The 15,507-nt window shown below is 41.3% G+C and overlaps 1 protein-coding gene across 2 annotated transcripts in view; it reads left to right on the top strand.

Annotated features, from left to right (window-relative positions):
- The first annotated feature begins 275 nt into the window (after positions 1-275).
- TSPAN12 (tetraspanin 12) overlaps positions 276-15,507 on the top strand; it is a 39,510-nt gene continuing 24,278 nt past the window's right edge. Inside the window, exons 1-4 of one of the 2 annotated variants that reach the window (XM_056511347.1) lie at positions 276-433; positions 801-937; positions 12,137-12,219; positions 12,846-12,981. In XM_056511347.1, coding sequence (XP_056367322.1) covers positions 872-937; positions 12,137-12,219; positions 12,846-12,981 — 285 coding nt within the window. In that variant the 5' untranslated portion in view covers positions 276-433; positions 801-871. Of the gene's footprint in view, positions 458-800; positions 938-12,136; positions 12,220-12,845; positions 12,982-15,507 lie in introns of both variants that reach the window. The other variant, XM_056511340.1, reaches the window with a different exon arrangement.

The raw sequence follows: 15,507 nt of genomic DNA, 5'->3' as shown, positions 1-15,507 counted from the left end.
GGACACGCAGCCCTGCCGAGGGCACACAGCCCTGCCGAGAGCACACACACTCCTCCCGAGGGGACACAAGCCTGACAGGGACACACACAGCCCTGATGAGGGCACACAGCCATTCCGAGAGCACACACAGCCATTCCGAGGGGACGCAGCCCGGCTGAGGGCACACAGCCCAGCCGCGGGTTGCCCGCTCCGGGATCGCGTTGGCGGCGGCGCTAGGACCGGGCGGGCGGCGGCGCATGCGCGGGGCGCGGTGCCGCGGGCTGGCGGAGCGCTGCGGGCGGGGCGGAGGGGCCGGGGCAGCCGCGGGGCCGGGCCGGGCCGGGCCGGACCTTCCCCGGGACCGGGCCTTCCCCTGTGCCCGCCGCAGGGCATGGGCGCCGCGGCTCCGCGCTGCGCCGCCGCGCCCCGGCCCCATGAGTCCTCGCCGGAGCAAGTGAGTGCGGGAGGCGTCCGGGCGGTAAGTGGCCGCTGTCCCACGGCCGCGCTCCCTCCCCAGGGCAGCGCGTCCATCCTGAGCTGAGAGGGAGCTGGCTTCCCTGGGCCGTGCCTCTGCTGCCCTCAGCTCAGCTCCGCTGCACCGCTGGGGTAGCCAGCGTCTTCTCCCTGCCCGCGGATTTACTATTTTATGGGAACATCTCGCCTCTCGCTGTCTCCGGGCGGGGCGGGAGGGGAAGGGAGGCTGCCGGGCGCTCCGCGGGGCGCGGCCGGTCCGGGCTCGGCGCGGCTCCGCCGCGTCCACCTGCGCGCTGGTCCCTCTGTAAGGCGGACTCGCCCACCCCTCTCCCCCTGTTCCCCTGCAGGGCGCCGGCGGCCCGGCCTCGGGAGGGAGAATGTGGTGAGAGGATGGGGCTGTGTCCCGCGGGGGCTCGCCATGGCCAGGGAGGACTCGGTGAAGTGCCTGCGCTGCCTGCTCTACGCCCTCAACCTGCTCTTCTGGGTGAGTGCAGCGGCGCGGGCAGGTGCCGGCCCGGGGCTGTGCTGTCCGCCTGCGCCGGGCCGGGGGGGCCGCCCTGTGCCCGGCCCCGGGCCGGGCGGCTCCCGCGGGGGAGCGCATTCGGCTGGGGGGAAGGAATGCCTTGAGAAACTAGTGGGAAGCAAAATTGAATTAGACTTACTTGTGGGAATTTGTGTACCTGTAAGACGTAAATTGGGGAATATTCTCGGGTGGCTTCTTGACTGGGTGAGTTTCAGAGCATCGTGTGGCCCAAGGTGAGCTCCAGGCTCTCGCAAGTGCTTGAACAGTCTGCCCAGAGTCTTTTTTTGTGTATTTAGTGGACGGATCCTAAGTGGCAGGCAAGGCCCCTTCTTTTGTTTTGAGGATTTCAGTCAAAGCTATATTTATAGCACTCTCAGCACAAGTGGGTGTGATCAACTCTTGTTCATTAAACTTTTGGAGCTCTGAAGAAACAGCAGGATGGATGTATTTCAGAGTCCTCATTCATTTGCAACAAATAAAATCTCTTTCACCTGCATAGATGAGATCTATGTATGCTAAGGGTAAGGCAGCAAAAGGGATGATATTGCACACCTGTTTATAAAGGCTGGCACCTGAGGTGCTGTAGACTTGAATGATGCAGGGATAATACATGAGCTAGGACCAAACCTAGTTAATATTTGATTTTTTTCTACCTGAATGCAGCTCTTGGATCCCCAAAACAGGAAGGACATTTGACCTGTTGGCGTGGGGAGGGCCACCAAGATGATTAGAGGGGTGGAGTGTTTCTTCTGTGAGGAAAGGCAGAGAGGATTGGGATTTTTCTGCCTGCAAAAGAGAAGGCTTTGGGATGACATGTTTGTGGTCTTCCACTACCTAAAGGGAGCCTACAGGGAAGATGGAGAAGGGCTACTGACTAGAGCATGTAGAGCTCAGGACAATGGGGAATGGCTTCAAACTGAAAGAGAGTAGATTTACATTACATATTATAAAGGAAGAGATTCTTACTGTGGTGCCAGTGAGTCACTGGAACAGATTGCCCAGAGAAATTTTGTCTGCCTTATCCCTGGAAGTGTTCAAGCTTTGAGTAACCTGTTCTAGTGAAAGATGTCCCTGGCCATGGTAGGGACTTTGGAATTGAAATGAAGTCCCATGATTACTGAATTTTAAGTGAAAATCAGAATATGAATGAGAGAGAAAACTGTTAAACAGCATTTGGAACGGAATGGTAGTTTTTGTGCAAAAAAGATTGCTTTGTTCAAGCTGTGGGCGTGAAACCTTTGAAGTCCTGAATAAAACTGTTCAAAAGTCAGGTAACACTGTCTGGTAAGGTCTGACTGTCAAGGTCTTAGAAGAGAACATCTGAAGTAAGCTTCAAAGTGTCTCCTCTGTGCAGCTGTCCCAGTGTGTGTGATGAGACTTCAGCATTTGTCATTGCCAGCTTGGTGAGGATAAACTAGTGCATATGAAGCTCCTTAAGGTCACACAAGGGGCTAGTCTGATCATGAATACTGCTGAAAAACTGAAAGTGCAGATGGTGGCTGCAAAACACGCTGTCTGCGTTATTTGGTTGTTTCCGGTGCCTGTGGAAGCAAAAAAGTGAGAGGTCAGTCTGCTGCTATCCTTGTAGATTCTCCTAGTATTGCTTGTAGATGTACAGCTGTGTGCTCTGTTTGAAAATAAACTTTGTTTACTGGGCTCAGCTGATGAACTGTGATGTACCTGTGAGTGCATGAGAGGGAGGCAGGCAGGAAGTGTTGCTCATAATGCCTTCTGTCACTTTTGACCTAAAGTCTGCTTAGCTGTAAATAGTCCACTAGCAATCAGCTGAAAGTCCAAGTCTCTGTTGTAGTGGTTCATCCTGTTTCATAATGAACCAGTGAATCTACTGCCTTTACTGCTCCAGAAAAACACTGGTTTAGTGGAAGTGAGTGGATTGGTCAGGACCTGCAACTTGCAGAAAGCCTTTCTTCTTACAAGAGGGAAATGAATTTGTTGTCAGTACTCTAAGACTCCAACTGTTGTTGGTTAAGTCACTGACACTGGTCATAGACCTGATAATATCCTTCTGGAAGCTTTTCCTATGGTCAAGTGAAGCATACATTTGACTGCAAGATGTCTCTTTCATAGCAGTGGAAGGATGCCAGGACATCCTCAGTCTTCTGATTTTTATTTTTTTTTTGGCAGTGTTTTTTTGACAGTGTCCTGGACAAGGAATATCCTTCAGACTAAATTCTGCAGTTGAAATTTGGTTTTGTTCTTCTGCAATCCTCATATATGTATGAATGGGTATTACTTCTTAGCTTAATTTAGCAAGACTGAGAGATCCAGCTTGATTCTGTATTCTGTAACACTGTTATTTCCAGTATATTAAATTCCGGACAGCCTAATAAAAGAGAAGATCTCCAAAAATGCAGGATTTGGTGTTTTGTGGTCAAGGCTTAGTGCTTAGCTAAGCAGCCTATCTTAGTGGTTCTTGAGGGAAGACATGTTCTTACTGTTTCCTATTTTTCTGTTCTTAGGGACAGTACTGGTCTTTGTTTTATCTAGATAGTATGTGTGTTGGGACTTGGAGAAATTTAGTTTTGATAGCTTTACAAATATATTTTATGCAGTTTATGAGACTGCAGGGTTTTTCCTTCTGGTGGGAAGGAAAAATCCTTTCCTTGACTGGATTGGCAAGCTCCTGACACTGTCCCAGCTCAGTAGCAGTCCTGGGTGTAACATGAGTATCACCATTCATTTTGAGCTGTATAATGTGTCCTCACAGAATCCCTCTTTGCCACAGTTTGCAGTGCTGCCATTGTTCTGTATTTTGCTGTGGCTGTTTTCCTACTCAAACCACCTTTGCAAGCATTTATACTAGGCAGATCTTCAGTCACAAAATGTGGTCAGCCTGTAGTAATGGCATAGACTGGAGTGCAAGTATCCCTGTGGGTTGTGCTAGAACAGGAATACAGGGAAAATTCAGCCTCCTGACTGCTTACAGTAGTAGGGGATTAAGTGAAGCAGTGATTTTTGAGATGTACAGTCTACTGTCCTTTGCAGTTTAGCCATGTATGTTCTTTTGAAAAAGTTATTCATAGTTGAAATAGATGAACTAGATAGTGATAGTAAATCCAACTAAAAGCAACACAAAAATTTTATCAATTGTCTCAATTTTTTAAAGAAAAGCAAAGTATAATGTGGAAGAAAAAGTGCATGGAAAAAGTCTATATAGACTTTCTGTCTTGAGAAAACTAACTTTTTTTTTTTTTTCCCTATTGAGCATGTGAGGCAGGAGCAGCTGCTGTTGTGTTGCTTGTGATTGAGGATGACTGCACTGTAGTGCTGCAGACAAATCAAGGTTGTAAGTTGCAGTTGAGTGTGTCACAGGTGGTAAGGATCTCTTAACTGATGATTAATAGTGTCAGTAGATGTTGAGCCAAGACAGCAATGTTGCCACTTTTCTTTCACCTCTCGAGTATTTTTTGCCTAGGAATTGGCTGTTTCTGTTGAACAGTGTTTAAGATTTCCATCAGCAGTGCCATCTGATTTCACTTGTGTGATTGTGGCCAGTAAACACTTCTGGCAGGTAGTGGAAATTGTTTGCATCTATCTGGAGCTTGTGTTTGTGAACAAAGTTAAAAAAAATCACATAAAATGAAAGTGGAACAAGTTTCCCATTAGTTTTCCTTTGAGTACTTTGCACAAATAAGTCTTCTACTTTTGGCTGTGTGTACTAATTGAGAACTCAGAGTAAGTGAATAGTGTTGTGCTAGGAAGTAACTAAGGGTGGTTGGAAGCAGTGATATTTTTTTTTCTGTTTTCTCTAACTTCAAATACATGTGTTGAATCTTGTAATTTTTTTGCTTTGTTTTTCAAGTTTGTTGTGACACAAGAAAGAAATCAATCTATCCTGCATAGAGATGGTTTCTTTAGCATTTTGAATTCCACTCTTGTTGGTGGGATTTGTAGATACTTGAAATGAAAAGTTTGGATCAATGTTTTAAGTGGCAAATAATATCCATTGAAATGAGCACTGCCTGGCCAGGTACCTGCAGCACTGTAAAAACTGTGTTTTAGGCTAATGGACTCTGATTTTAGAAACTGCAGTTAAGACGTGTAATTAAAACCTGATTTTCCTAGCATTCTTTGTATAAGGAAAATAACTGTGGCTTCTGTGGGAATATACTGTCTTTTTAAAGGAATGCTTTCAACAGATGAAGTTATAGGAGGAGTTTTAAGGGACTAGAAGTATTTTTAATTCTGGTATTTGAGAAATCTTTTATTTTTTTGTGTCTTTAAGCTGTAATATTTATGCAACATCTTTACATTACTAGACTATATTCTAACAAAGTAGAGTTCAGCCATAAGTCAACTTTGTGTCTACCTCTATATAACCTTTTATTTCAAGTATCTTTGTAGATTATATGGCTCACCCTAAGTGGCATGTCAGCTGAGAATTGCTGGATGAGTTTCTGGAAAACTGTCCTGAAAAAGAATGGCTTAATGTGCTAACGGAAAGGGAAAAAGCCCAGACCCCAACCAAATGTTAGAAATTGCATCAATATGCTTTTTAATTGGTATTCAGAAAGAGGTGAACCACAGACACTTTTTTGGTAATACCCACAATTAACTCTGTGGAACACATTACATCAACCTGGAGGATGAATCACAAACCTGTGCTGACAAGATTTGAGCCCATGGCTCAGGGGGAAGGAAAAGTTTCAAGGTATGTGCTTACACTGGTACATCACAATCTGGAGCAAAGTAAAGGGCTCATCCAGCATGTAGGTACTTGTATATTTTTTCTTTATTTAAATTCACATTTCCTTTTGTAGAAGGTAGTTATCCAATTATTCATGAATCTCCAGTGCCTTGTGCCCAGTACACTTCTGTACCATGAAGATTCTCTGTCACTTGAGTTTGTGGTAGGCTCTAGATAAGGCTCATAGGAATAATAACAATTTTTAAGTATCCTGTAGCTTTTTCACAAGGTATAGGTGACAGTTTAATTTTGTGTATTTTTGTAGGAATATGTGATTTTAAATAAAAATGTAGGTTTATTTTCATAATCTTTGTGTGCTCGTGGGTATTCATGTGTAAAACAGGAAAGTCAGGTACAAACGCACTAACAGCTAACGTGTAGTCCTGTGAATCATAGCAAACACATGATCTTTTTAGGTATATATATACATATATGCTGGGTTTAAAAATAATTTGCCTGCATCTCTGAGATTGACTACTGTCCATGAAGAGAAGCAAACTCTTAGAGAAACAAAATTAAGAGTATTTTGTGTATATGTGTATATAATCTTGATGGTGATGTGTAGATTGTGATATGGATTGGGTTACTCGAGCTGTGAGCTTTGCTCTGGCTTACCTGTGATAAGCAGCACATGCCTATTCCTCCCCAAAGCAAAAAATGTCTTGACAGTGAGATGGTTACTTTTGAGGGGAAAGTGGTACAAGTGACCAGAAGTGCAGTGCCTGTGTAGTTGTAGAAAGGGTGGTTGAAGAAATACATGCACTTCTTTATCACTCTTTGCTTTTAATGCACTCTTGTGCTACACAGCTCAGAGGCTGATGTGGATCAGACACACAGTAGAACTGCACCTCAGCCTTGTTTGTGTGCTTGGGCTCTTTCTGCTGTGCTTCCTCTGGGCACCTTGAACAGCCACCTGCTGGAAAACTGGCTCATGTTCCACAGGAGAGTGACCCCTTAGCAGCCTGTCAGTGCTCCAGCAGTTGCCTACTGCAAAGTGTGCGAGTTCCAGCCCGTGCCAAATGTGGAGCAGGTTGTAACTTACTGTTGCAGCTGTGCAAGCAAACCCAGATTCAAAGTGCAAATATGAACGTGCTTCAGCTGTTTACTGATGTGGGAGGAGACCAAGGCATAACTTTGTAGGAAGCTTAGCTAAAACGAAAAGTTGGAATATTTGTAGAATAAAAGGTGCTTTTTTTGGAAATCGATGATTTCTCTTTTTTGTAGGCAATACTTCTTCCTCTAAACATTTAAATGGTTTTGTCAGGTAATACAGTAAAACAAGGCTTCTTGCTCCCCCTGCCTCCTTTATGTCCCTCTGTTCCAAAAAATGTAGCTGTCTGTTTATCCATGGATCTGAGTTATCTGTGTTTGTTTAATGATCTGAATATTGAGCCAAAAGTGAAAATCCTGTAGAGGCATTGCAGCATGCTTGTGACCTTGTAATGATTTATCCCCTATGTCCCTTGGTAAGGGTAAGTCATAGCTCAGATTACCACAATCAATTTTACCAGGAAGATTTTCACAAGGTTTATTTTGTGTTTTGAAGTTTGTTTGTTTATTTGTTTTTTTTTCTTTTTTTTTTCTTTTTTTTTTTAACTAAAATTATAGAGCATATTCTAATGAATGTCGTTAATATCTTGGAAATAATTTGTAGCCAGAAACCTTTTCATGCATAGCAGGTTGCTCTGTAGCACTGCTAGTCAGTATTTCACTATGGATATCAGAGCATGGCCTCAAGTTGTTTACCCCATCTGTTAGAATAAAAGTGATCATGAGTGATTTTTGGTATGGAAGATACTTTTAATCTTTGCTCCAATTTAATAGTTAAAAAAGGCATTTCTCAAATTTGAGCAAAAGTAAAATGAATGTTAGAATGTTTGAATGAAAAAAATTATGAGAGGATGAACAATGGTGTGGATATAGCAAGATCAATTGTACTTCCTCCCTTAAAGACAGAAATCCATGTTCATTTATTAATTGGAAATGCAGATTTATTTTCCTGTTTAGATATGGCCTCAGACACACTGGGAGTAGAACTTTCAAAATAATGGCTTAAAATATATACTTAATGAATTGCAGATGATTTTTTTTATATTTTCATTTTGATGTCTGATTTACATAAGAGATTTCCAAAAACAATTTAAACTAAGTTTGGAAATGATTGTTCCTAATAGCTGGTCTGTTGTTGGAAATTGTCTGAGAAAACCTTAGCAGCTTTAAAAACTTTACATTAGAAATTCACTTGAAAATTCGATATATTATTGCATGCATATTGTTCATATATAAAAATAGAATTTATTACCTATGTTCAATCAGTATGAAAATATATTTAAAATAGAGTATTACAGCAAGCATCATTATGGGCTCCTCAATGTTGTTTTGATGGCTATACAACATACTGTGACAGTTCAGAATTAAACCCATAGTGACTTGTGCAGCCAGCTGCAACAAATAAACATGTTTTACTGCACACTATCATATTATATTTACAGCACAGCAGATTGGCTGTCATCAGAGAAGTTTGAATGCAGACTTTTTGGGGAAATGATGTTGCTGCTGGTATGAGAATTATATTAGCAGTTTTATTTGTCAAACTTGTGTTCTTTCATCTGGTTGCTTGATATAGATTTTAGCTGTATTTTACATACAAGTTAATTACAAAGCAATGGCTGAAGAGGGGACTGCCAGTTTTTTGGAGCCACCGTTTTACCATCCTTCAAATGAACCAACAATAGCTGTCATCAGCATCGTGCTCCTGCCCATGACTTTCTGAAAATCACTTGGCAGTGATGTGCCTTGCTGACACTTGCTGGTGTGTTTGGATGCACACCAAGGTTTTTGGGGAGGCTGTAATTGTCTCTCCCTCCTGAGTGCCTGGTCTTATTTGTACTGCTGGACTTCCTGTGCTGCTGGCTGAAGATGTGTATGTGCTGTAGGTGATATAAAGTGGTGGGTACCTGGAGCTTTCTTGATGTTATCTGGCACTGGAGGATGTTTAGTGCTCTTACAGGGCAGCACATTTGCACATTGAGTCAGCAGGAGGCTGTGGAGGCCAGATGTGTGTTGTGTTCTTGTGGCTATGGAGCAGGTGAGCAAGAGGATTGATGGATGGGAACTAGTACTTGATAATCTTTTGTCACTAAAATAAGCATCAGTCATTATGCAGGACAGTCTGGTGTTGCAAAGGCATGTTTCATCTGTAAACGTGTTGCTGTCCTGAGGCTCACTGCTGCTGATCAGAGGGGATGCTATTTTTCCCCCATCATTTCCTTCTGTTAGTGAAGGCTACCGAACATCTTGCTGGCTTATGTGCTGTGAAATGCACCTTTTGTAATCAGCTTACTGCTGAATTGCTATTTTGAGTTGCTCTTTCATAGGCCTCTTTTTTTCAAGAGGAGCCTCTTGAGTATTTGCCGTCACTTTCTGACCCGTGCCTTTCTGCTGCCCCAGCTTGGACACTGACTTTCATGCCTGTGAATGAAGTGTGTCGCAGCACTGTGACTTTCAGGTCATGCAGAGTAATAACTCACTTTGGACTTTCTTGAAAATATGGTGCCCAAAGGTGCCCCACTAGGGATTTGATTGGCAGGAGAGTGTTGCACAGGCATTCTTGTAACATCTGTGTAGCAGTGAGGTGAGGCAACATGCTTGCACTTTTTTCAGAGTCATGCTGACCTAGCTCTTGAGCATTTTCAGAGTAGCAGAAGTCAGTAACCCCTGAAGCAATTAATGGTGGTGAGATCATGCTAGGCACGGGGTAGGTGAGTAGTTGAGCGCTAGCCTGGCTTTCACAGACTTTATAGGTGGAAGGTTCTTGTGTGTAATTTGCAAGAAACAGTAGTAATTGTTAGTTATTCATAGTAAATGAGAGTAGCCAGGGGGTTCTAAATTGCTACAATCTTTCTGAATGATGCAAGAGGCCTTTCATAGAAAGCTTGTTCTTATGAGCTGATATGGTGTTCATGTAGTTACATTATTGGTGAAAGTTTTGTTCCCTAGGTTGAAGGAAGCAGTCCTTTTCTTCCAGTTGCTGTTCATAGTGAAGAGGGAGTCATGTTCTCTGATGTGGTCATTAAACATTTCTGTAGAAGTCACACAGCCGTGTGTTGGCCTTAGCTTGGTGATGCATCTGCCTAGATTTTCCATGGATTTTATGTGAGTAAAAATGCATATCTAGGTAGAGAAGACTCAGTTTAGGCAGATAGAAAAGAAATGAAAGTTCTTGTCCTTCCTGATTTGCCTTTGCATGCAGGTCCTTTTCTTCTAGCGAACTGAATGATTCCCTTAGTGACAGGACTCTGCTCAGTACTCCTGGTCTCCAGGAAGTCCTTTCTGTCCCCTCTGCCTTTTACCTGGTTGCTCTGTGATCTCCCTCTTGTCTGTGAGTAACCTGCATGCTTCAGTATGCTGCCAAATCTTACCTCTGGTGAAAGAGCTGGTTTGCCTTCCTCAATATGCACTACCTCTCACTGCTGTGTACAATGTGTTGCTGCATACTGACAGCTGAAAGAAGATTCGTGCAGCCTGAGAGTGCCTAATGAGCAGCAAGGAGTAGATCCACCAGTCTGGTATGTGAGAAAGAGTATTATTTAGAAAACAATCATTTTTCTGGTACTGTTTTCTGTGGCAGAACCATCTGGCTCTTACTAATAGTTACTGAGCAGTGTTTTGATGGACTTCTCACTTCTGAACACCACTGTTGTAAAATGAAGTAACCAAATTGGGTTATATTTTAAATATTTTACCATAAACAAAGTGGATGTGTGAACTAATGCTTTTCTGTGTGTATCAACAGGCCAGGGAGATGTGGAGGGTTAAAAATGTTTCCTATTACCCTTTGACAGCAAGGAAATAGGCTGCTGCTTGTAGTCTGCTTTACCTCTAGTGTTTTTGACTGCTTGTGTTGTATGCTTGGCTGATGCTTTCTTCAGAGATAGGTGGGAGGAGTTTATTTAGGAGGAGATTCCAGTCATCATATTTTCCTTGTTCCTGCAACTTCCTGCTAATCATACAATAGGAAATGTTCTTTACTGTTACTGTTTCACCAGCCAAAACAGATCCCACAGAGTGTAAAGAACATGAGTGAATACAGTAGATGTGTAGCATGCACTAGCTTCCAGGAGTCTGCTTGCAGCATGCTAAGCACCCAGCTCCTGCTTGCAGCACTCAGAACCACGGCAGAGCCTGTACTTTGTGCACCAGGAAGAAGCTCTGGGATAGCTGCTGTGACTTCTGTGAAATTTTAAAGGCAGAAGTAGTCTGCTGTGGGCTTGCTGCAGGCTAAGGAGCCAGTAATGACACAGGGTGACTTTTCCCATTAGGTTTCAACCACTTAACTTCTTCATCAATACAACTTCAGGGCAATATGAGGGCATGTTGAGGACAGCGGGAAATTAGAACTTTTTACTGATTTAGGAAACTAAGTATAATGCTGATGTGTCCTGCCATACCCCTATGGAGTTCATGAAAACTAGCATTCAGGAGAGTCAGTGTGCTTAGGACTCCCTCCCTCAGCCAGACAGTGGTGCTTCTGAGGTCCTGTGTCTTCTGTGGTTCAGGCCTAGGTGTCCCTGTGAAACTGAATGAGGAGTGCCTCATCCTCTAGCAGTATCTGCTACAGCAGCAGAGCTGCTGCTGTCACAGCATGGCAGGTTCTGAATGTGCTACTTGGGTTTGACTTCTCAAGAAAATCAAAAGTCAAAGCTTCTCCTGGTAAGTTCCAGGTGTGCTGAAGTGTATAGTCATCAGGTGACAGAAATCCATGTCTACTGAGGTGGTGGCAATTCTAGGTAGGCACAGTCTTGGGGATTTACTTCCAGTGGGAGCTGTCCTGGTGAAAGTGTAGTGGCTTTATGCCTCTGAAGTGCCTGACATGTTAGGTATCCAATTGCTTTATAGGGTTTAGAATTGAAATGCAGTTAGTTTTATTTTCATTTTATGGTTCAGGAAACTGAGATATAGTGTTCATGGTGTGACTCTGTCTGACTGAGCAAGAGAACCAGATTCCGCTAAATTTAACCCAATAAAGATAAATCTCCTCTCTTGAGTGTCAGTGTATCAGGACTGTTGTATCAGATTTTTCTTCACTAGCTGTGTACCTGAGCATGGCTTCATGGTTTCATGCAGGCTGATGTGTATCACTTGTGAGCCCTGAAGAGTTACTGATTTTAGCAGTGTAAGCCCTTCCTGTTGTTTCTATGGTATGTTGTGTAGTGGTGGGATAGGAGCCAGCAGTAGTATCACTAGGTGAAAAAGAAGATTATTGTCACTGTCACCCTAGTACTTGGGCAACAAACCAATTCTAAGCATATAGAAGTACAGCTCTGGGGGCAGTATGTTGTTCAAATAAATGCATGAAAGATGTTAGTGATGACTGATCTTCTACTCAAATTATGCATAATCTTGCAATTTGCATTAATCACTTGATAAGTAACTTAATGTTTTCTTTTTAGTTGATGTCCATCAGCATATTAGGTGTTTCTGCTTGGCTGAGAGACTACCTGAATAATGTTCTCACTTTAACTGCAGAAACAAGGTAAAGCTTTAGTTAAGCTTTTAATCTCTGTGGGTTACTGATTGGGGAAGGTGTTGTTCATTCTGTGTAGTAAGCTTCTTAATTAGGATTTGTAGCATTGAGAATCTTTCAGTTAAAATAATAATTGTTTTATTGGAAGGTGCATTTTTTTTGCCATAGTTTCAGGCATAGGTTGAAATTAGAAGAGGAAAGATAGGGTTTCGGTCCTCTGCCCTTCTCTTCTGACAGGGGTGAATTTTTGGCCTGTTGACAACATGTAATCAATCATATTTTATTACTATTTAGTTAATTCAGTCCAGAGATTTAGAAATTCTATTAATAAAATTAATAAAATAAACAGTGCTTATGAGCCCTTGTTATAAAACAGGGCCCCATTGTGCTGCATACTGTGCAAGAGTAGGGCAGGAAGATCACCTTTGCTCCAGAGAAGTTTTGGACAATGCAATTTTTGGTACCTGAATGCAGTGTTTGACTTTAAGACCATGTTGAAGAGATTTTTGTGAAATGTGTAAGGTGCTGGAAAGAACACATCTGCTAATCAACTGTTTTCTTCTTAATGGCTGTATTTTTTTATTTTTTTTTTTTGTGATTGTGCTTTTTTGATTATTGTTCTGATTGTTTTTTAGGGTGGAGGAAGCTGTCATTTTGACTTACTTTCCTGTAGTCCACCCGGTTATGATTGCAGTCTGCTGTTTCCTCATCATAGTTGGAATGCTGGGATACTGTGGAACGGTGAAAAGAAATCTGTTGCTCCTTGTCTGGGTATGTTTCATAACTTTTGTTTTGTTTCAGGAGTGTTAGAAAGGTTTTAATCCACAGGCACTAGATAAATACTGATTATTTTTTATTACCCTGTTGGGTTATGGTTTTGGTGAGGAATTGTAATTGCAAAGAACACGATAGGAAATAATTTATTGCCTAGACTGCATTATGCTGTGACTGAAAGACAAGCAGTGTCTCAATGGCAAAAATTCACTTAATCTATAGAGGAGTTGTTGAAGGGAAAAATAACTCAAACTCTTCAGTACTAATAATTACAAGGACATGAGTCTGAGTACTCTGAAGTAAAACTGTATGTGACTGTTTTGACTCCTAGCTGTGCAATAGCTACCTAACCTAGACTTTGCTTTATTCCATTGTTGACTGTGTGTGTAAAGTAACAGCACTTGTAGCTGAGGAAAGTTAATTATCAGTATGTTCAGAAGCTTTGTCTTCTTACATGGATGTGGAATTTTGCAGTTGCATTTGATTTTGATCAAATTTAAAAATAAATTCCAAGTACCCATTTTTTCCCTTCATTTGGAGAGTATATAACTAAGCTGGCAACAGCTGAAGTGTAGTACCCTTCTACTTGCAGTACTGCACAAGGGTTTGTGTACAGTTTAACTGTGATGTGCCTTTGACTGTTAAGGGGGCCAAACAGCATGTTCTTCCTCTGGAAGTCAGTGAATTTGAGGACAATTAAAGAAACAGTCAACCAAAAACAAAATACAAACAAACAAAAAACAAACAAAAATAATGTCACTCCAACAAAAGCCCGTCAAATTCACACAAATTTTAAAGGTTTAGAGTTAACATTTTTAGACTGTTGGCAGTACTGAAAACTAAGAGTGCCATGTATCTGTATGCTTCTTAAAAGTGTATCTGTAGCTCTTTGTAACATTGGATTCTGTTTTTTAACATGAGGATAAGCCGGATTTCAAGCTCTCTGTAAGTCCAAGAGAGTGGGAGCAATGGATGTGAAAGAGGTGTATAGGACTTGATTACTGTAATTACAGTAGGAGAAAGTGGACAGATAGAACCCTTCAGCTCTTGGCAATATCCAGGATCCTTTACAAGTAGAGTTGGGCTCCTGCTGTTTTTGTAGTGTAGTGTGTAGTGCCTGTTGGATTCTCACAGAGTGCATTCAGTTGAATTTTTCTTGTGGATCTGTGCAGGCTTAAGTATGTGGCACCTAAACCTCACAGATTTTGCACAAAATGACTGTAAAACACTGTAAGAAATTGGCTGAGGTTTATAGAACCTTTGCTTTTCTCTAATAGAAATATTCTAACTGCAGAATAAACAATTGCAAATCTGTACTGGGATTTTGTATGAAAATGTTTTTTTTTTTTTTTTTGTTTGTTTGTTTGTTTTTTTTTGTTTTTTGTTTGTTTGTTTGTTTGGTTTTTTTTTTTAATTTGAGGGGGTTGGAAAAAGGTTTATTTGATATTTCCAGCTAAATGTCTGCAATGGAAGTGTTCCTCAGTTGCAAGAGGGCAGTGCTGTTTTTCCTTTTGGATATTTTGTTCTGCCTGTATGCAATGTGAAGATTATTCTTTCAAAACTATATTGTTGAGAAAAACTGTCATTTAAATCTGAACATGTTAGGGTAACAGAAAAGTCATGTGTTTTTATTTCTAGATCTTAACACTGCAATGTTAAAATAAATGGAAACAAGTTCTAAGACAGTTAGTTGTGGACGTGTGTAAGAGTAATGGATTAATGTAATTTCATACCATGGCTTGGTACATATTTTTGTTTCATGTAATAGTGAAAGTATTAAAATATGATAAACTTACTAAATGTTAGGGATTTTTGTAAGGGTATAAGATTACTTTCAAATTGTGTTCTTTATTTTATAGTGGTGGTAGCTTTTAATACTAATTAAATTAGTTAAAAGGTAAAAACAACTGTATGATGTAGATCAATGCCACATAGTATCTGGGGAAAGAAAAACTTACTTGTAGTATAAGCTTTGAAAAAAACCTACCTCACTATTTCAAGAGATAATGAAGTTAAAACTTGTTTTGGCCTTCCATTTATTTACACTGCAAGTGAAAAGAAGAAATAATTTATTGGCTTTACTACCATCTGGAAATAAATCATTTGAAGTGTATTTAGGCAGTCAAGTTACACTAAATCAAAGCAAGACATTTATATCATGTTGCAATATTTCATTTTCAGGAGCTTGAGATTTGTTCTTGCTAAATAAACTGATAAGCAAAACTAAATTATATCTTCCTAAGTATGTCATTGTCTTTGATTGATTGTTAAATGAATGCAGTTATGTTATACCATACAGAAGTATGCAGACTTAAGTCAATGCTTCATTCATCAGGCTAATGAGAAAACTGATGGATCAACAAAATGAGCTTTTGTTCAACCAGATGAACTAAAAGAAAAGAACCTTCATGTAAAACATTAACAACCTCTTCAATTGTGCTTTTAGTCTTCTTTTTGAAGTACATGAAAGCCATAATGATTGCGTGAACAGATATTTGGATACAAATCTTGATGTTCCTGGCA

The sequence above is a fragment of the Oenanthe melanoleuca genome, chromosome 1A, assembly GCF_029582105.1.
Source record: "Oenanthe melanoleuca isolate GR-GAL-2019-014 chromosome 1A, OMel1.0, whole genome shotgun sequence".
Lineage (NCBI taxonomy): Eukaryota > Metazoa > Chordata > Aves > Passeriformes > Muscicapidae > Oenanthe > Oenanthe melanoleuca.
Note: the sequence above shows the minus strand (reverse complement) of the source record. Positions and strands in the feature narration are given on the sequence as shown.